The sequence below is a fragment of the Eschrichtius robustus genome, chromosome 14 (genome assembly GCF_028021215.1).
Source record: "Eschrichtius robustus isolate mEscRob2 chromosome 14, mEscRob2.pri, whole genome shotgun sequence".
Classification (NCBI taxonomy): domain Eukaryota; kingdom Metazoa; phylum Chordata; class Mammalia; order Artiodactyla; family Eschrichtiidae; genus Eschrichtius; species Eschrichtius robustus.
Window position 1 is genome coordinate 25,284,995 of NC_090837.1, and position 21,829 is coordinate 25,306,823.

Genomic DNA, 21,829 nt, shown 5'->3' on the forward strand with positions numbered 1-21,829 from the left:
GAGCCACACAGGGGACCCTCCCATCTTGGCCATGGAGACACAGACACCCACTCACACCCAGAAGGACCTCCTCTTTACCTTAGGCCACACGCCCATGCCGAAGGAGCTGCTGTCTGCCAGCTGGTGCAGGTACAGTTCTGTCCTGGAAACAGAGAAGGGACCAGAAGTAAGGGAGGACCCACCCACACCAGTGGCCTGGCAGGGCAGGTGGGCATCATGGCACGGGGCTCCACAGAGTGCCCCAGGTGGCCCCGGGGTCTGCCTCAGGCCCTGGCCCTGCCTCCCGAATATTCCTCACTTGCTGCCCTCAATGGGCCCTTCTTAAGTGAAGGCCTTCCAGAAGCTTCCTTACTCCTCAGTTACCCTGCTCTGAAAACTGGAAGTTTCCTCTCTAATCTGTCCTCTCTCCAAAGGGTAAGGTGCCCCTCTGGCCTTAGCCAGGAGGCTCAGGACAGGTTGGGCCTGCCCTTCAGACGGGGGTGGAAGGCAGGAGACAAATGATGGGGGACGCAGAGGCAAATTGAAAATTATCACCCCTCGCCTGGGGTTAGCACTCCCTGGAGCTTCACTAGATAGAACCTTACTCATTCGTTCAACAGATGAGGCAACCAAGGCTCACAGACAGGGAGCCACATGTCCAAGAATTCCCAGGAGTCAGCGAGGGGCAGAGATGACTCCCTGGGCCACCTCCCCCAGAAGGCCCTCCCACATGAGTCTTCTGGCTTCTCTGCTGTTCCACCTGGTGCCTCCTCGCCCTGAGCTACCTCAGGTGCACCCAAGGCTCTCACAGAGTTTAGGAGCTTCTGGAAGATTTGGGGTCTGCTGTTCCTTGCCCACCTCCCACGTTGCTGTCAGAACCTGTACCAAAATGTCACCATCACAGCAGACATCCACCACCACCCCCCAGCGTGTATAAAGAGCCATATGTGAATTATCTCACTTAATCCTGTAAGATCAGTCAAGGTACTATTTCCACTTTACAGAGGAAGAAACGGAGGTTCAGAGCAGGTGACACCTGGCCAGGTTCACCCAGCCCAGGAGCAGTACCAGGCAGCAGGAATCAGAGGCCAGATTCCTAACCACTGGGATCCACTGCCTCTCACCTCTGGGCAGAGGCAGGGCTGGGGCCCTGGAGAGCGGAGGCCCTTTGTCTCACTGCCCTCGGCCGTCCCTGCTCAGCCCAGTTGCTCACCTGAGATCCAGGTCCAATCCGGCTAGCATCTGGGAGAAAACCTCGAAATTGCCTTCCCCTTCCAGCTGCCGGGCCACGTGGCTCTTCTCCAACAGCATCGTCTGCCAGGGGAGAGGACAGGTGCCGGTCAGCACGAGGCCCCGCTAGGCTGCCCACACACCCCCACCAACCCCCAGGCCCACTCTTCGAGGCAGCACCTCAGGGCCCAACTTGGCTGGACGCCTCCAAATCAAAACGTGCCAGGCCTTTGTCTCACTGATTCAGAGTCCACACGGGCAATCAACGAATGCAACGGGCTCATTCCGATGAAGGAATCCAAGGGTACTAACAATTAACCCAGAGCCGCCCTCCAACACACTCTTATGCAACCGAAGCCCTTAATAACTCGACCCACATGGTGATGCACGGTAGACTTTCAGGGCCGGGACAGAAAGGGATTTATCGTGCACCAGCGAGTCTGGGTATTCTCCTAGCTCCACATACAAACAACCCTTCTAATAACCTAATCCTGTTTTCTGTTCAAACAGAATGTTTGCGGGGGGAAGGGGAGGAGCCGGGTGATTTCAGAGAGATGAACAAACAGGCCATGTGCCTGTCACACACGGGCTGCCGCAGAAGGCCAGCGAGTGCCTGTTTAATTTCAGCTTACGCTTTTAAGACTCAGCTAATGAGCGGCTGAATAATGTATCTACTCATGAATATTTCATCCCTGTGATACTCCGAGGCACAGACGAGCCGGCGTGCTCGGGGAGGAGATGTCTGGGCACTGAGCGAGGTGGGGAGGAGCTGGCCTTGGCCTGGGGAGCGATGACCATTTAGACACATTCCAGGGTCCCAGCTGGAGGCGTGGGCCCTGCTGAGGGGGGCTGAGGCTACTGCAGCCCCATAGAGCCCCCTCTCCCTCCCACCCAGAGGCCTCACCTGGAGCTGGGCAGCCGTGACTCGGCCTGTGGCGTTGAAGTCCAGTGACATCACCATGGAGAACCGGGTGGCACGGCGGCTGTGGCCGGTGAACACGGAGCCAAAGGCCCGGAGGACAGTGAAGGTGGCTCGAATCTTCTCCACTGGTGGGGCACAGACAGGGCATCACCCGTGGCCCGGGTGCTGCCACCCCCACCTCTCACAGGACCCCATTCTGGCCCCAGGCCCCAGCAGGGCCCCCTCCACTCCCCCAACTCAGCTCTAAGCCACACCTCTTCCGCTGCTGGGCTGGCCCTGTGCTGCAAGCAGGGGCGCGGGGGGAGCAAGAGTGAGCCCAGAAGGGGAGATACACACACCTAGGATTGGTACGATCTGAGTGACAAGGGCTGCCCTAGGGCCTCCTGGGCCTGGTGGAGTCTAGGAGGAGGGCAGGGCATTCACATTCTTGGACCTGCTCTCGGGGAACGCCCATCACAGCCAGCTCAAAAAGCCCTGCAGTCCCAGGCTTTTTAACATAACTATTTAACGAGCACCCACTATGTGCTAGGCACCTGGATACAGCCTAGCCTGACTCCCACGCCCCCAACACACACTTTCAGCAGAACTACATTCTGGGAGGGCCTCTCCTTGCTGTATCCCCAGCTCCTAACAGGGCTCTAACCTGGGCCAGGTGCAGAACAGTTGATCAATAAAGCACTGGAATAACCCCAGTGGAGAAGCAAGATAGTACAATGGTTAAACAAGCTTGAATATGGCCTCTCCCCCTTGTTAGTCACCTGATTTGGAGCGAATAAATTAACCTCCCTGTGCCTCAGATACCCCATCTATAAGATGGGGGTAATAATAGTACTTACTTACCTCATGTGGTTGCCACATAGACTAAAAGATTTAATAATGGAAAGTGCTCAGAACATGCTCCAAATGTGGTGGTGCTAGTATTGTTTGTTATTATTAGAAAAGCAATACTGCCTGGGCCATATATTCTCAGCACGGGGAATACTGCCCCCAAGAGGGCAGAAACTGATTCTTGAAGATGGGGGCAGTTTTCCTTTCTTACGTATAGAATAGAGCACAGATACACACACACACACACATATATATATATATATATATGCCTGTGTGTGTCTGTATATATATACACACATACACACACACTGCATAAACAAATATATGGTGAATCTATGGCATTAACTTTTCATGGTGGGAGACGATTAGGAGAAAGAACAACTAAAAAGGCTCCTCAGAGGGGCAACAATACATTGAGAACACTGGCCCAGCGGTAACAGCTCTGGAGCCAAACTGTCTGTGTTTGAATCTCGGTGCCAGGATGTATGAGCTGTGTGGCCTTGGGCAAGCTGGTTAACCTCCCTGCGTTTTAATGGCCTCATCTATAAAATTCAAATAATAATAATGTCTACCTTATAGGGATGTTTTAAATAATAAATAAGTTAACCTGCTTGGAATAGAGCCTGGCGCGTAAGTCCTCAGCAAGCATTTACCACGATCACCATCAATATTGTAATTATTATCACCAATTGACACTATTTTTTACTGAAGTATAGTTGATTTACAACGTTGACACTCTTTCTTTAATGCCCAGCTCAAACATCATTTCCTCAAGGAAGCCCCCCGGCCCCTTCTCTGTGCTCCCTCCGCCTCTCCCCTCCCCAGCTCGGCCAGCAAGCGGTGCAGAGCATTGGAGTCTGGCACAGATGTGCAGCTGAGTCTCCCTTCCGGCTGTCAGTGCCTCCTTGTCTTTGTTTTTACTTATCGGGTCCTCTGCACAGTCCAGTGGGCTGTGCGCTGCACAAGGACACCACACCTAAGGGCACAGCATTTATATCAGATAGCCATAGGCCTGTATACTTATTAGGATGATGGCCCAGAACGTGGTGGTCAAGTGTTTGGTTCTAACAATGTCAATGTGTGACGACTGTTCCACATGTGGCAGTGAGTGTCTTAGGCAAGGAATACCTGCTTCTAATTCACACAAAAGTACCCAACAGACTAGGGGTGGCCCTGCCCAGAAGCCAGCACAGGGTCTGCACACAGCTAGGTGCTCAGTGAACGCTAGCTGAGCAGATAGAAGAAAGAGCCGCCCAGCACCCCCTCCGACTCTCCCTTCCCTTCCCCCACGCCACCGCCCCCACCACGACCCAGCTGCACGTCACCTGGAGACCACTGTACCTGAGACCCTGCCATCCACACTGCCTGCCATCCCCACCAGGTGCTCCAGGACCTGCTCGCAGCAGGTGGTCTTGCCAGCACCGCTCCGGCCCAGGGCCACGATGCTCTGGTCCCTCTGCTGGCTCAGCAGAGCCCAGTACGCCCGCTGGGCCAGGGAGCCAACGTGGGCGGATAGGCCATCCCGGCAGCTCCTGGGCACCTGCAGGAAGATCGCCGGCATCAGCCTTCCCACCCAGCCGGGGCCCAGGGAGCACTCCACAACGCTCCAACCCGGCCTCAAGCCCAGATCCACGTCCATGCCTCCCATCCTACTCCAGCCTTGTCAGAGACGTCGTGCATTTTTCTGGGGAGAGCCCAGCCTGGAGATCTAGTCCTGCCACTGGCTCGCTGTGAGTCCTTGGGCAGCCTTGGACCCTGCTCTGAACCTGGCCTCTTCTTCAGCCAATGAGAGGCTTGAACTAGAGCTGCATTAGCTCATGGGGCTCATCTCACTTGCTACACAAAGGACTGGATCGTACCTCTCTGAAATGAAGCAGGTGGATAAAATGGCTCAATTGATGAGTGACGTCTGCCATGGAAACAGAATGGGGCATGGGGGAATTGGCGGTACGTGTGCTATGTATTTGCTATAACAGATTTAGATACCCGAAGCCCCTTTGACTTCATTCATTCATCCATCCATACATTCATTCACTCAGTAAAAAAAAAAGTATTCATCGAGTGTCTGCTACATAGCAGGCACTAACCCAGGCACTGGGGGCACAACACCACTCAAGGCGAATAAAGGAAATCTCTGCCAATCGTGAGGAGATACCATTATACACCTATTAAGATGGCTAAAAAACCTGTTTTTAATTTTTCTGACACACTAGCAAGTTCTGGTTAAGATGCAGAGCAAGTGGAATTCTCCCACAATGCTACACAATACAGCCACTCTGGAGAACAGCTTGGCAGCCTCTTTTACAGTGATATGTACACTCGTCATACAACTGAGCAATCCCACTCCTAGGTATTTACCCAAGAGAAATGAACATTTGTGTTCACCAAAAAACCCTCTGTCACTGGTTATACTGAGTAGGTATTCAAAATCATCAACAAACTAGAAACAACCCAAATGTCCCTCAACTAAAGAACTAAGATAACCAACCACCCTGGTTTTAGCACTGAAAGTCCCATGTCCCAGAAAAACCATTCCCTCCCACGGAAACCAGGACAACTGGTCCCCCTCTGAACAGATAAACAAAGCTGTGCAATAAAATACAATAGAATAAAAGAACTAACGGCTCACAGCTGCAACAATATGGGTGAATCTCAAATGCGCTGTGCATTGTGATAAGTGGAAGAAGCCGATTCCAAAGGTTACACGCAGTACAATTCCATTTATATGACTTTTCAGAAAAGGCACAACTAGGGAAAAGGGACAAAAGAACAGATTAGTGGCTGCCAAGGGCGGGACATGGGGGAGGGGATGACCACAAGGGTATGGAGAACTTTTGGGGGTGATGGGAACTGTCCTGTAATTGATGGCGGAGACAGTTTCACAACTATACGTGTTTGTCAAAAACTTACAGAAGTGAACACTAAAAAAGGTGACATTAACTGTATGTAAATTATACCTTAATAAACCTGACTTAAGACAAAAAAAGCCCTGCCTGTAGAGCTTGCTTTCATTTGGGAGAAGACAGATGATAAAAAACCAACTAATTAAATTATACTGAACGGGAGTCATTTTAAAGCCATGAGCTTGGATGAGATCACCAAGGAAGTGGGCGTTTAAAGAGGGAGAGAGAAGAGGTGTAGGGATGGGGCACCCAGACTTGGAGAGATCAGGGACCAGCAAAGGAGGCTGAGAGGGAGGGCCAGCGGGACAGAAGGAAAACCAGGAGAGCGGAATTCCTGAGCTACGGAAGGGAGTGATGGCAGGAGGAGGGAAGGACCAGCCCCTGAAGTGCTGCTGAGGGTCAAGTCAGAGGAGGCCGGAGAATTGTCCACTGGGCTTGGCAGCATGGAGGTCACTGTGACCTTGACAAATGTCTGCTTAGCGTGGTTTTCAGGGAGAACGGAAGAGGGCGGTGGAGGCAGTGAGGGCAGTAGAAAGGCACCAAAGGGAGCAGGGAAACGGGCCTGGCTGGAGGAGGACCCTGGAAGCCCAGGATGCTAAGCGGGTGACAAGTGGGCTAGCATCCACCCTCCCAGTGGCTTGGCAGGACCAGGGGCACAAGCTCCGGTGTGGCGGCCCTCCCCCTCCCCGAACCCCCAGCCTGGGGCTAAGGAGCACCCCCAGTGCACTGTTGGCCTTTCCTACCCCGAGGCCCCCAGGAACAGCAATGAGTTCCCATCCTGACACAAATCAAAAGGCTCACAGACCTACTAGAGAATGGACCTGAGGATATGGGGAGGGGGAAGGGTAAGACGTGACAAAGTGAGAGAGTGGCATGGACATATATACACTACCAAACGTAAAATAGATAGCTAGTGGGAAGCAGCCACAGAGCACAGGGAGATCAGCTTGGTGCTTTGTGACCACCTAGAGGGGTGGGATAGGGAGCGTGGGAGGGAGGGAGATGCAAGAGGGAAGAGATATGGGGACATATGTATATGTATAGCTGATTCACTTTGTTATAAAGCAGAAACTAACACACCACTCTAAAGCAATTATACTCCAATAAAGATGTTAAAAAAATAAATAACTAAAAAAGGCTCAGCAGGACCCCAAAGCTGGCAAAGTAGGACAAGCCGCCACACTGGCTAGACACAGCCTAAGGGAACGCAGCGGGCAGGGGGTCCTGAGGTCTGAGCCTCGGAGCCACCTCCCGCTTTGGAAACATAAAGTTCAAGGGCCAGGCTATCCCAATCGTCAGCCTTCTCAGGCCTGCAGGGGAACAGGGAGGGTTCTGCAGACCCAGGCCCCGCAGTCACACACAGGTACCCCTCTGCATGCTTGCACACGGGCACGCTCAAGGGCACACACACCCAACAGCTGCAGAGGCCTCTGCACACAGGTGTGCCCATCTACACCCCACGCAGTCACAGCACACTCACCCCAAAAGAGGCCTGCACCCCCAGGCACGCACCCAGCTCCCAGCCACCCGGCAGGCCCAGACCCCCAGTGAGAGAGGCCCCCAGCCCTGCCTGGACCCCTCCTAGCCCATCTTCAAGGAGGCCTCAGTCCCAGCCTCACCGCAGGTCTCTGCTCCCACCTGGTGGCCATTTGAGGAACCAGAGGGGACTCAGCCAAAGACAAGGCAGCTGTGGGTGTGGGAGGCAGCGTGACTTGAGGGGGACCCATGCCCACCGCAGGGTGACAGGGGCTTAGGGGGACCACGGGACTCAAGTTCCTCCTACCAGGTTGGGTCCCAATCCCCGCACTTTTAGGCTCTTTGACCCAGGCCGTGTAGCAGACGCCGCAGTCGAGGACAGTCACGGTTGAGAGAACTGGGCTTGCAGAGAGACCTGTGACAAACACCCCTCCCAGGGGCCCCTAAGGAACCAGAGCAGGCTCTCGGGGGCCTTGGGCTGCAGTAACAGAAGCACAGCCTGCCTGGCAAGGGAGGGGAGAGTGCAGCGTCGCCCTTCCAGGCCCCTGGCCAGAACAGCCAGGCTGGGGAGGGGCCTGGAGGGCAACCTAAGGGTGGGGGGGGGCGTCCAGGAGAAGAGACGCCCCAGGGAGGGGGTGCAGGGCCACTGTCCCCTCTTTAATGGACTTAGCATCATTCGGGGGCTAGGAATGGCTTTGTCCCACGGGACGCCAAAGGGTAAGATGCAGCTTTTCGTCCTCCATTGACAGATGAAAACACCCAGGCTGGAGAGGTGTCCTCATCTTTCCAAGGTACCTGTGGCGTGTTGAACCTTCCCACCAACAAGTCCTCAGAGTGGAGCACAGATAAGACTTTCGACCTCCGGTGGGTCTCCCTGCCTCCACTTTTGTCCGCCTCTAACTAACCTCCACTGAGCAGCCAGGAGGGTCCTTTTACAGCGTCAGACCACATCACTGCCCGGCTGAAAATCTCCATCATGCTCAGAGTAGAAGCAGAGTCCCTATGACCACGTATGAGACCTGGCACGACCAGTCCCTGCTCCTCCTGACCTCCAGCTTACTGTCTCCTCCGCCACATTTCTCTTTGTCATGTTGGGCCTGTCTTCCCCCACGAGGATGGACGCTCCATGAAGGCAGATTTATCTGCCCATCTTCTTCCCTGCTCCTCCCTCCAAGCCTGGCATACGGGACCCTCGATCGATACCTCAATCAGGAGCTACTGAGTGAACGGAGGGGATGGGGTGCAAATGACTCGGTTGTAGCTGCAGACCTCTCCGAGAGGTGGCGCTGACAGGTTTCCTTTGCTCTGACTGTGGTCTTAACAAAAAACGGGCCATTTTACACTCCACAGGGAAAAAAAAATAAAGGCGGAACCGAGGCTTCTGTTTCCCCGTTCACATGGGTGCCTGGGACTCCCGCGGGTCCAGCATGGGGTTCAGAGCACAGAGGGGCCAGCGGCGTGGGCTTCATCCCAGCTCCTCCACCTGCTGGGCATGAGTTTGGCAGCTGGCCCAGCTTCTCATCCATGGAACGGGGCTGGTCATGGTCCCTGTCCTGTCAGGTGGGCCTGAGAATTGACGGAGATGCACACGAAGGTGCTTGCAGCAGTGCCTGGTACACAGCTGATAGCCAGTCAATACGCTCTCTCTTATTATTACTGTCTTTCACGCTCCTGTTGCTCTATCAGTTACTCATCCTTCCCCTCTAAGGAGCGGGGTTCGTGTGGTCCCCAAGGCTACCCAATGCCCACGGTGCCCCAGAATCCACGTCTGCAGGATGCTGCCCACCGACATGTTTGCAGGGAGCTCTGGCTGCCCTGCTCTCCCCTGAGATGCAAAGGGACCCCTCCACCCCACCCCTCTTGTGCAGTCCCCCAGCCCCGGCCCCATGGTCCCCCTCACCTTGACTGCAGAGGGCGCCGTGGGTCCCTGGGGCTGAAGGACGATCAGGTCGGGCCCAGCGCAGGTGTGCAGCAGCCAAGCCCGGTGGCGGTGCAGAAGCGTGTTCAGCACACTGGATTCGTTGACACTGACCAGGGAGGCCAGGTCCTCGGCCTGGTCCAGCTCGGGGGGATTGGCCTGTGAACCAGCACACAGTGTCCTCTGGCCTCCTGGGCCCCGCACCCGCCCAAACACACACACAGCCCTGGTGACCCTGTCCCTGGAGAGCTCTGTGCCAAAGACCAGAACAGAACACAAGGACTCTGGAGACAGTGAGGAAACCCTACAAATGACACAGGGGCACCTCTTCTCCTTTGCTCTTTGTGCAGCCGCCCCCTCCCCGCATGGTCCTTCCTCCCTGTGCTCATGGCGCCGGGAGGGGGGATGCTCTCAGGACGACACAGCAAGACTCAAGCACCTTCTGTCTCTCAAACACGAAAGACGGGTGGTGCTCTAGAGTGAGGAAGTGTCCTCTGCTGTCTCCTCCTCTTCTGGGTCTTGTCGGGGAGCTCTGCGTGTGCGTCTGTGACACTGAGGATGGAGGCCAATGCCCTAACTGCCCCATTTCTGATAGCCCGTCGTACACTGATCGCTTGGAAATATGCCCAAACCCTTCTAGAAGCAAGGGACGACTGCAGCCTCTCCTTAGGGCATCCACTCTAAAAACCTTCCTACCATTCTTTCCAGCTTCAAGGAGTTTTGGGGGCCTAATGCTCTGGCGTTTGGGTCAACCCTCAGCTCTTTTATGGGTCAGTTTTTCTTCTGAGGACACTGGCCTTCTGCAAACTCCCAACACTGGTGGGAGTAGAGGCCCCAGGGTGGGCAGAGAAGGAGCAAAGAGGGATGAAGATGAACGAGGCCCACATGGAACTCCTGGAAGAAACTCTTTCTCAATTAGTAGGCTGTGAGGGGTGGAAAAGGATCAGGATAGGACCTTTTACTTCTATCATTAGACTCCGACTTATCCGCAAATAGATTCATGGTGTAGTGCAAAAATTATGCAAAACAACCAAAAAAACAAAAGGTTGATACCCAAAAGGTAGGCCACTGGAACCTATGCTATGGTCAATGGCAAACTGCTAATTTGGCTCTGAATTCCCTGGCAGCCAGGGTGAAAAAGGAAGCATGCTTTGTAGCATGATTTGCAATGTCCATAAAAAGGAAAACAATCACTTTCTCAGATCAAGCAGAAGAATTCCCAGTCCCAGGACCTGACAAACACATCTCTTAATGTGTCCTCATAAAGGGGACACCATGGGACAGAGTAATGAGCCCTTAACAATATACCTCCAGCAGAGTAATGACTTCAATGGTGATCGTCCCTATAATTCCCCCGCAGGGCATCAAGCCGAAGTATTATGTGCAGTCAAGCACAGGGTAATCTCTCCCAGGGGTGGGGAAGGAGGGTGCGGAGCAGGCAGGGAGGGGGATGGGGGGCTCACCCGATGAACGTGGTCCTCATCCACCTCAGTGATGCTTTTGTCGGCATCAATGCACAGTCGCACCCTTCCTGCCGGCAGGTCGGCTGTTCCCTCGTCTGGCTTCAGCACCGTTGCTGGTAGACAACCCAGTGGGAGAGAGAGAAGGGGAGGGTGGGGGGGGGGAGAGAAAAAGAGGAGCAGGGAAAGAGGGGAGGGTAGAAGACGGGGGCAGGTGGGGAGGAGAGGAAAAGAAAGGAGAAGAGAGATTGATTCTGAGTTGCTGAGCCAGGCCAAGGAGCTGGCAAGGTCTGAGACATGTCAGAAATGGGTAGCATTGCCTCCCCTTGGAGCTTATTTACAGGGAGGGTTCTGAATTGTGACCCCAAACTCTTTGAGGAGAGAGGCTGGGTCTGACTCATTTGGGGCTTTTAGCAGCTGGCACAATGCCAGGCACCCAAATGGTTGGGTGCACTGACCCAATGCATATATAGACCTGGGACGGCAGATAATGGCATACAGGCTGCCGTTTTTCTCTCCAGGGCCCATGACAGACATCACTAATCAATCACTCTTCCCAGCCATGTTCTGAATGGGACTCAGAGTAACTTCTCCGTAGCGTTTGGTCACTAGCCACAAATCACCAGCAAAAGAGGAAATGAAATGAAATCCACTGAGATGAAATCCATTTGCCCACCTGCACTAGACTCCAAGTTCCTTGAGCAACACTGCAGGAAGCAAACAATGCTTTTGCTGCTTTAATGAATTAGTTAAATTAATTAATTACCAAGGAACAAATGCCTTCGAAAACAGCACCCAACAGACCAGCTGCCAAGAGTGAAATGACATCCACCTATTCCCACCCCAAAGCCACATATCGCCATCCCAGGCCCAGCTGCCCCTTACCCCTTCCCTCCCTTTGCTCCGCAGACTGGGATCAGGGCCTGGCAAATACAGCTGGCAGCAGCAGGGGGCGTAAGAGGGAGAGGCTTAGCCCCCAGATGTGCTAACACCCCTAATTACCAAGAGTAAATCCATCCTTCTGAACCAGCCAGACTTTCTCCGCCTCATACCATCTGTCCTCAGGAGCCTGAGGGCAAAGATCACATAAATTAGACCAAGATGACGCTGCCCTCCCCCAACCCCCGTGTGAGGGGCAGACCCCTTACGTGGGCACTTCTCACAGTGCGTCTGGGACCAGCGAAATCAGAATCTCCCGGTGCGGGTGAGGGTGCTTATTTAAATGCAGAAGCCACAGCCCCACCCCAGCTTTCTGAATGGTAAGCTCCAAGGTGGGGGCCGGGAATCTGCATTTCGAGCAAGCTGCTGTTTACCCAGCACGAAGAACTGTTGTGTGACAACGTAAGCTCAGGCTCCAGAGGACACCTCACATGGTTGGGATGTTCCCTCACTCTGTGGAGAATCTCACCCTGGGACAGGTGCTGTGGGGTCCTCAAGACCCCCGCTTGTGGTCGGGGGAGTGCCTGTTCCCTTCTCTAGGCTGGCCATGCCCTCCACTCCCGGTCCATCTCCTGTCCCTGCCTTGTCCGCCTCCAGGGGCAGGCCTTTCCCACCCCTCCTTCTCTGGCCTGCCCCTCCCCGCCCCCGGGGACGCAGCCCCCTCACCTGGTCTGAGACTCCGCTCTGGCCTCCTCTGCTCCCCTCCTGCAGGGCTGGCCCCTCTCGGCTCTCCTGCCTCTGAGGCCTTTCTGCACGGTTCTCCAGAGCAGGCTGTCCAGGTCCTTGCGGCTCCATCTCCAGGGCCCCAGCCCCATCACCTGCTCTAGCGCAGGCCTCCTTTGCTTTCCGCCCTCTGCTCTCAGGCTGGTCCTCCTTCCCAGCTGTAACTGGGGTCTCTCCATGTGCATCCACCTCCTTGGGGGCTTTAGAGTCCTTCTCTGTCTTACTCCCGGCTTTACCTGCCTCCCCAGACTCACGCTGAGGTTGTCCCACCGTTTTCATCTTCCCCTGGGGCTCACCTGCCTTTCCAGTCATGCTCTGAGGCTCGCCTGCTTTCTCCATCGCTCCAGGAGCTTCCCCCACATTCCCCTGCACCGCGCCCGTCTTCTCCACCTTTGTCTGAGGTTCGTCTGTCTTGTCTGCCTTACTTAGGAGCACACCTTCTTTGTCCTTCTTACTCTGGGGACCGTCCCACTTGCTCCTTCTGCCCAGGGAACCTCCCCACTTTCTCACCTGGGCTTGGGCCCCAGCCCACTTCCCTTCACCTGCTGCATCCTTGGAGAAATTCCACTTTGCTCCCTTGTTTGGGGGGTCCCCTCTCCCTTTCTCCGCTGCCCCCAGTTGCCCCCCCTCACCCAGCCCCTCTCTGCCCTGGGGCTCACACCCTTTGGCCCCTTTGGTCTGGGGGGCCCCGCCCCCTTTCCCCACTGTGCCTTGATCCTTCTCGCCCTTTGTCAGTAGCACAGTTCCTGGGTTCCCAAGATCCCCAGTCTGGGTCATCTCAGCCTTCAGAGCTGCATCCTTGGTGCTGGCCTGGGGGCCACAAGGAGTCCCTGGGGTCTCCCCCTTTCTTTCCCCTCCAGGGTCTGTGGCTGGGGTCTTGCAAGCGGGGCCATCCCGGGGCTGGGTCCTCTGCTCTGGCTTGGCTGAGTCCGGGTCCAGCTTGGCCACCATCAGCAACACATCGCCCCTCCTCATCCCTCTCTTGAAGGGCAGGCTTTTTTTGGCTGGTGTCACACTGGGGCCCGACTCCTGGGGCTTCTCGCCATTGATACTGGTCATCAGCACCGGGTCCACGGTGCCGGCCCCCTCACTCTTCTTGCCCAGAATGTCTGAGCTCTGAGGAGAGCTCGACTGGTCGTCCTGGGAGATGTGCTGGCTTCCAGATTTGGTACCACTGTTGGGTTGGCTGGTGGAAATCTCTGGGGTCTAGAAGAGACACCACAACCATACTTAGCTGCTTGCTGACCAGACAGCTTTGTCATTCACTCATTCATTCACTCATTTGTTCAGCCAGCCATTCATTCATCCAAAGACCCTCAAGCATCTACGGGCAATGGGCCAAACCCCAGCAACCTACACCCTAGGCTTTGGCTCAGAACCTCAAGGCCAAGTGACATAATGAAAGGAGAGTGGACTTTGGAGCCCAACAGACCCAAATTCACTTCCGAACTCTGCCACTCACTAGCTGTGTGGCCTTAGATAAATTACGTCCCCTTGGGACTTCCCTGGTGGTCCAGTGGTTAAGACTCTGCGCTTCCACTGCAGGGGACACAGGTTCAATCCCTGGTCGGGGAACTAAGATCCTACATGCCGTGCAGCACAGCCAAAACAAAACAAAACACACAAAAAAACTTCCCCTCTCTGAGTCAGTTTCCTTACCAGTAAAATAAGAAGCATAATGTCCTACCTCACCAGGTGGGCGTGAGGCTTCCCAGTAGCATATGGAAGCTGAGCCCAGCACCTAGTACGTCCTCAGTAACAGGAGCTATTGCGGCTGCTGTCACTGGTGCTGTTGTCACTGTTCTATTATTTATGCCTGATTCTTCCTGCTGGGCCAGGAAGGGATGGGGAAAGGACATGGAGCCTGTCATCAGAGGACCTGTTCTAGTCTTGGCTCTGATGCTTTCCAGCTCGGTGACCTTGGACGACATCGCCTATCCTCTCTGAGCTTTGGTTTTCCCTCAGTGAAGGCAGATACCACCTGACCATCCAGATTTTTTGTAGGCTGAGATGTGGAAATTGCAGAGAACTGAACAAAGTGATCTGCTGCTACTTTCGCCACCCTGGTCCCCAGACCACACCTGCACACCAGGTGAGGGCTCTGGATCTGCCCTGAGGTCTTCCACTTTTGCTTGGCCGAGACATCTGGGTACCCGACACTCAGGGGTCTCCCCTGCCTGTTCCTCTCCCATGTCTTTCTACTGCCTTGTGATGTCAGCCCCGCCCTGCCCTCCATCCTTAAACCAGCCTGGCTGTGGCCTGAACTGCTCACAGAGACAGCTTTGCCTCTGCCTCTGCAGAAGGAGACCACGGGGGGAGTTCTACCCTGATACCTGGCTGCACCATCTGCCCTAGTCTGGGTTCTGCCACTTTGGACCCTGCTCACACCAGCCTCCCACACACCTGTGCCTGAGCATCTGGGGTCCTCATCCTTTCGCATCCAGAACAGTCCCAGGATTGCGTTGATTCCACCTGCAAAGCTTCACACCTGAGTCTCCTTTCCCAAACCCAGGTCCACTCTCTCTCACCTGGGCCACGGCCACAGCCGCTGAGCTGATGTCCTGTCCATTTGCTGCCAGTCATTTAAAACCTCATCAAAAGGGCTTCCCTGGTGGCACAGTGGCTGAGAATCTGCCTGCCAATGCAGGGGACACGGGTTCAAGCCCTGGTCTGGGAAGATCCCACATGCCGCGGAGCAACTAGGCCCGTGAGTCACAATTACTGAGCCTTCGCGTCTGGAGCCTGTGCTCCGCAACAAGAGAGGCCGCGATAGTGATAGGCCCGCGCACCGCGATGAAGAGTGGCTCCCGCTTGCCGCAACTAGAGAAAGCCCTCGCACAGAAACGAAGACCCAACACAGCCAAAAATAAATAAATAATTTAAAAACAAAACAAAACAAAACAAAAAACCTCATCAAAAGATTCTGGAAGCTGCCCAGAGCCTCCAGGAAAGCCATTCAACACAGCCATCTGCCATTCAAAGTTCTTGAAGAGGAGGCCCCACCTCCACCTGGTCTCACTGTCCCTGCTCGTCTCCATGCTTCAGCCACACCTGACGCTTCCCAGCTTCCATGCTTTTGTTCACGTTGAGCTTGCTGCCCGGAACGCCCTTGCCCTCTCCACTCGTCCACATTCTACTCGTATTTCTATACCCAGCTCAAATGCCCCCTCCTCCACAAACGTGTGCCTGAAGACCTCAATCAGAAACTGCCTCATAGACCCACAGAGTCCCAGAGCCCTGTCTGTTCGTGCACCATCTGCACCATGACCACATTCTGCATCCCGTTCTAGCTCTGATATGTGTTGCTCTCCTGTTTTAGGTGATGGATGCCTCCAGAGCACAGTCTCAATCTTCATCTTTGTAAAAATGACAATAATAATAATAATGGCTATCATTTATAGATCTTGCAATGGGCCCTACATCGCCATAATGCAATATCCTTCTTAACCTAATAAAGAACCCAATGAAGTAGGTTCTGAACTTCTCCCCATTCTACAGATAAGGGAGCAAACACAGAGATGTAGGGGGCCCAAGAGACAAACCCAGAATGGAAAGTCACACAGGCCTCTCTGAGTCTGAAGCCAGTGCCCTTAACTGTTGAGTACTGACAGCCTCGCTGGTCTTTCTGGGACTCGCTGGAATCTCCTGGGAGCTTTAAGAAATTCTGTCACTTCGGCTCCACTCCCAGAGAGTCTGATGCAGCTGGTCTGGGTGGTGGCCCCCCAGGTGACTGCAACATGCCACCGGGGCTGAGAACGCCAGAGCCCAGAAGCTCAGTCTGACCTTCTGGGACCAGGCAGGACACCGCCTTTGAAAGGGGATTGGCTGCAGCTGGCAAATCTCACCACTGTCCACACCATTTTGAACAGTGAGTCAGGGCCTTATTTTTAACCAAACCCCCGTAGAGGAGACAGTAACACAGGGGTGGGCCAAGCAAGACAACCCATCCCAACCTCCCTCCCCTCTACTCTGTGCACTCTCTTCCTTCAGATTTTCTCAGTCACCAAAACCCTCAGATCCCATCTGCAGCCTTCTTAGTACAAGGGGGAAGAAGAACATCTAGAATCACTGGGGCTGAGAGGAAACTCACAGCCCAACCATTTTACAGATGAACAAACTAAGGCCAAGAGAGGGGATGGGATTTGGCCTGGAACACATAGAGTGGTGGGGCCAGAGCTAGAACCCAATTCTCCTGACATTCGATATGGATCTCTTTCGGCCCCTATGTTATTCCAGTCTCTCCCCGTCCCTCACTGGCTGGGTGGCCTTAGGAAAACCAAGTCACCTCCCAGAGCCTTGTTTTCCACTCCTGCAAAACGGTGATGGATTCTAATGGCTCCCTGCAAGGATCATATGAGGCTCCAATGAAATGGCTGTGCTGGGGCGAGGAGAGAGAGGCCAAAGTTATTTAGTGATCGGGGCAAGAAAATTAAATTGGCAGGACCCAGCAAGGGTTCTCTGCCTCGCAGGAACATGTCCTGAGGCTGCCCTGCTCCAGCCCTGGGAACATCTTGGCCCATGGTTCAGACACCTGTTGTCGTCTGAGGCCTGTCCATCATACTCAGAGTCTCCATCCATGCCCTGCAGTGACAGCTTATCCCTGTCCTCTGCTTAGCTCTGCTTCTCAACTTGTGCACAGCAAAGCCAGCACAGCCTGCAGGCTCCTGGAACCCTTTCCTCCCCAGGCCTCTGTGGCCACCACACCAGCCACCTCACTCCCCAGACTGGCCCTTTCCCAGGCAGCTTGCCAGAGCAGAGGACACACAGACTCCGGCCCTGGTCTGCCTCTATCTGGCCTCATGACCTTGAGCAAGTGCCTTGACCTCTCTGAATCTCAGTCTCCACCTCTGATAAGTGGGTATAATCCCATCCACCCCCTTGCTGTACAGGGTATCAAATGAGCCCCTGAGAAGACAGTGAATCTTGTCAAGTGATAAACGGCACACAGTAAAACTGCATCGCGACCTAACAGCAGTCTGTGGGGGTGGACTTTGGCCCCCACTTACGCCTGCGTCAGCCACGGGTGGGGACAGAGCCTGCCCTCCCTGTCACCCCCCCCACAAAGGCTCAGCAGGGGGGTTTCAGCAGCTGCTGCCGTCCAGTTGTAGAGGACTTCGCTGATGCATCAGAGTCACTGTGACTGGACAGGTGCAGGCACGTGGGGGACGTGCCAGGCAAACAACAGCTGAAGGGGCATGGGAGGCAAAGCCAGGGTGGCCACTGGGCTCAAGCCAACTCCAGGCCCTGAGGCCACCAGATCTCTCAGCCCAACCGCTGCAGCATCCACCCAGCGTCAAGAGGGCGCAGCAGAGATGCAAGGAGATGCCCTTTCTGTTAACACTGTGATATGCCCAAGGTGCAAGCACCCCAAGCCTGCTTCCCTGGTGTCCAGGCTCATCATCCTGCCAGAGTTCCCTGGCTGAAGAGCCGGGGGAAAGGAGGGAGGCAGCACTGGACACCATCAGGGATCAATCTGCAAGTCCTTCAAGCACAGGGACTGCACCTCGTCCGCCTACTGCTTCCATCCAGCAGTGCTGTTCAGAACATGTAAGTGGGCACCAACCAGTCAGAAGGGACGCCAGCTGGAGCAGGGCCCTGAGGTCCCTCCTGTGCCAAGCAGTGAGCCTTTAATCATTGGCTGTGGCCACTCTGAGGGACTCAGGAAAGGGGCCTAGCTGAGCATGGCAGCTGGGGGGCACTTGGGGTACTTGGGGCCATGGCATTTACCACCTGCTATGGAAGGGTTTCAGAATTTTAACAACCAATACAGGAATAATCAGAGAACACCAACTGAACATCTTTTCTGCTTAAATGAAAGCAAACTATCTATACATCCTCAGTTAATATTTAGATTTCCCTTTTTACAAAAGTAGTGGCAGAATGATCCCCTCGTACATCAACTGTTACCATCCATTCACTCAGTGAACAAAAATTTTTGAGCATTCACTATGGGTCAAGTTCTATGAGAGCTGCTCAAGATACAGAGTCGAATGAGAGAGAGAGTTGTTGCTCTTAAGGAATGCCTAGTCAAATAAGTCACATGATCAACTAATTACTATGCTGACCACAATTAAGACAGGCATAGAGGGTGGAGTGGGAATTAAAGGAAGGCAATGGGAGAGCTTTCCAGAGACGTACCATTAGAGCTGGGTTTTGACAGAGGTGTAGGAGTTCAACAGATCGAGCTGAAATGGGGACTGCAGGAACAAAGGCTGGCAAGTGACTCAAAGGATGCTCACAGGACAGGATGGTGGGTATTTTAAAAATTATTTATTTAGGCTGTGCCAGGTCTTCGTTGCGGCACGCGGGATCTTTAGTTGCAGCATGCACATGTGATCTAGCTCCCTGACCAGGGATTGAACCTGGGCCCCCTGCAGTGCGAGTGCGGAGTCTTAGCCACCGGACCACCAGGGAAGTCCCCAGAATGGTAGGTACTGAGAGTCACCTGGTCCCCTTCCTGTGGGGCCACTTACCTCTCGTTCCGGGGAGGCAAGTGCTGCCTGTTTCCTCCGTCTTGCTTCCTTCGACTCTTTCTCAGTCTCCCGGACCAGTTGCCTAATGAAGCCCCCTGGGATGACAGAGAAAAGGGGAGGGGGCGAGGATGGTGGAGGGCTCCTGTCCTCTTCCCGAATCTGTTTTGCAGAAGCAAGGAAGGAGAAAGCTCAGTGAATGAACCAGTGGAGGCAAACTGCCCTTTAAAGAATCTGCGACAGAGCCAGGGAGGCGCCCAAAGAGGACATACACGACCAAGCTCACGTACAAGAGGCCACAGCAAAGCAGGAGAGGCTCGGCGAGGCTCTGGGAAGCCTCGAGACAGCGAATGAAAATGGAATGCACGAGCTTCAGAGGTTACTCCAGTTGGGGCGATCTCTGCCTGGACCCAGTTTCCTCATAATACGAATCTGCATGAACAAGGCCATGGGTTCCCTTCCTTGGTGTGGGACAGACCCATCTCTGGGAAGACCTGTTTCAGAAGGAGCTTTTCCAGGTTTCCAGAAGGGGATGGATCACAGGGAACCATCCACACTCTCCTGTCCCATCTCAGCTTGTAGTTAATAGATTAAGCAATTAATTCATCACTTTAATCACTTTCTGTGCCAGGAGCATGGTAAGGGAGGGAAGGGCGGGAAGTCATGGTTTATATAAGGATCCAGCCCTATGGCTACAGCCCGCTCCGCTGACCCAGTACTGGGACTTCTTGATGGTCCTTAAGCCAGAATCTGGACAGCCAGGGGCTCCCCAATACTGGGCTTTAAAGCCTGCATTTTACCCCAGAAATGTGGTCTAAGCCAGCTAGCTGGACTTGGATTGCAGCTGAGACTTGCCACAGAGACCTTGGAGGCTGAGACCTGGGCCTGGCTGTGAGCGACTGGGGTGCGTCTTTAACCAGCATCATTGTGACTGCTCGTGAGTTTAAAAAAGAGAAAAAGCTCCAGCGCTTCTTATGGCAGAGCTACACACTGGTTTAAAATAAGCTCCTTATCAAGGTCCTCTTCAAGAGGGTGGCAAAGACTTGATCTCTGCAGCCCTGCTGATAAAAGGGAATCTAAAGGAGATAGGAAAGGCCAGGAGACAAAGCAGAGGCCAGGAGATAAGGCAGACTTCTGCCTAGGAAGAGAGAAGACAGAGACACACGGAGAGTGGGCTCACGTTTACACCACGCTCTAGTGGACTGAAACCTGAGAGTGAAAGGCACACTCCACAGGTGTCAACCTCCACTCCCTCCAGCATTGTTCTATGCTACACCCAGATCAGCCTGGGAGGGGCAGAGGCAGCCAGAAAGAAGCTTCTCGACCACCCCACCCTTCAGCCTCCAATTCATTTAATCGTGTCCACAGGGTGGGATGAGGTGAGGAGGAGATAACAAGCATCAAAGAAAGAGGCGGCCCTTCATGGAATCTTATGAGAAACACAAAAGGGAAAAGCAGAATCACTGGGAAGAAGGGCCCGTTGCCAGTTCTCCATGGTGACAGAAGGCAGGGACCGCAGAAACTCATCCCCATGGCATAAACCTGGCAGCCAACAGCCCTGCCTCTGCCCCCTCACCCCCCGCTTCCCCACCCACACTTCTCCCACACAACCCTCATGCTCATCAGAGCTGCCATGAGGATGGAGACTGGACAGCTGGTCTACCCTTGTTCCCCCGCCACCTACTGCGGAACAGACAGAGACCAGGCAGCCCTGGGAGGAGTCAAGGGCATGGTCACTAATGCCTGGCTGGGTTGAAGAGGCCATGGCTAACCGAGGCAGAAGACCGAAGGGGGACTGGACATGCCCCAGGGAGGCTCTGGATGTCAGAATCCCTGCCCCCCTGTGGCCCCAGGTGGGAGGGGGCAGCCTGGGCCACGACTTGTCCTTGGAGGGTCCAGTTGGCCCATGTGGCTGCAGCCCGAGCCCTGACCGTTACTTTCCTTCTGCTCCCACAGGGCAAGGCGTGATGAGATGGCCATGCTGAGGCAGTGCCAGGACCGTGAGGTGAGATGAGATGAGGTGAGATGAGGTGAGATGAGGTGAGATGAGATGAGGTGAGGTGAGACGAGATGAGATGAGATGAGACAGGATGGGATGAAGCTCTCTGCCGGGCAGCACGGAATACGGCTTTACGGACACACGCAGCGCATGAGGTGATGGACACGAGACTGACCCACGGAGACACAGAGGGGAGAGAAGAGAGGGACAGGTTAGCTTAAGGGTACTGCCCATCTGTGACCCCCACCAATGCCACGAACCAAGACCACAAAGCTGGGCACAACTCACTGTCATTTACATCTGGGAGGAATGCGGTCAGCAGGGAGCTGCTGGCCATGGAGTGGACAGTGCCCTGATATCCTTGCCCCCTGACCCCGCACTTTAACTTTCTCTTGATGTACACAGTCAGAAAAGTACATACTAGTAAGTGTATAGCTCAGTGGCTCTCACATAAAGAACACAACTATATAACTAGCACCCTGACCAAACTAAAACTATTAAACTTTTAAAATAAAAACATGATTTTATTTTAAAGTATACTGAATTTAATTTAAAATATTATTGATTAAAATTAAATTTTAATCTTAATTAACAATTTTAATTAAAATTATTAAAAGTACATTTGAATTTAATTTGAAATATTCTTTATGAATATTATAGTAAATATTGTAAACATATTATATAAATACATAAATATTATAAATAAAATAATAAACAGGCAAATCTAATCTAATCTAATCTATAGTGATGGAGGTGGGAGCACCACGAGTGGAACTTCCTAGGGCAATGGAAATGTCCTGTATCTTGATGCGAGTTGTGAAATGTGAAATAAAATGGAGTCACTTATGTCAGGGGTTTTACAATGGGGCCGTTAGGCCATCAAGGAGGGGGACCTTACACACATCCTCCCCCGGTGCAACCACGAACTTTGGAACTGGTCCAAACCACAAAGATTCCAAGGACTCTGCAAGAACACCTGAGA

General features: G+C 53.8%; 1 protein-coding gene and 1 non-coding gene across 3 annotated transcripts in view; both read right to left on the minus strand.

Moving 5' to 3' along the window:
• Positions 1–20,828, minus strand: part of MYO18B (myosin XVIIIB) — a 218,080-nt gene extending 197,252 nt beyond the window's left edge. For both annotated transcript variants that reach the window (XM_068563218.1, XM_068563217.1), the window contains exons 1-10: positions 20,780–20,828; positions 18,852–19,000; positions 12,322–13,584; positions 11,719–11,785; positions 10,720–10,832; positions 9,239–9,415; positions 4,301–4,499; positions 2,114–2,256; positions 1,193–1,293; positions 79–142 (exon numbers count right to left, since the gene is read on the minus strand). In XM_068563218.1, the coding sequence (XP_068419319.1) occupies positions 79–142; positions 1,193–1,293; positions 2,114–2,256; positions 4,301–4,499; positions 9,239–9,415; positions 10,720–10,832; positions 11,719–11,785; positions 12,322–13,584; positions 18,852–19,000; positions 20,780–20,828 (2,325 nt within the window). The remainder of the gene's footprint in view (positions 1–78; positions 143–1,192; positions 1,294–2,113; positions 2,257–4,300; positions 4,500–9,238; positions 9,416–10,719; positions 10,833–11,718; positions 11,786–12,321; positions 13,585–18,851; positions 19,001–20,779) is intronic.
• On the minus strand, positions 18,720–18,792 carry TRNAA-CGC (transfer RNA alanine (anticodon CGC)). The gene has a single exon. It is a non-coding gene; the product is annotated as a tRNA-Ala (tRNA).
• Positions 20,829–21,829: the final 1,001 nt, after the last annotated feature.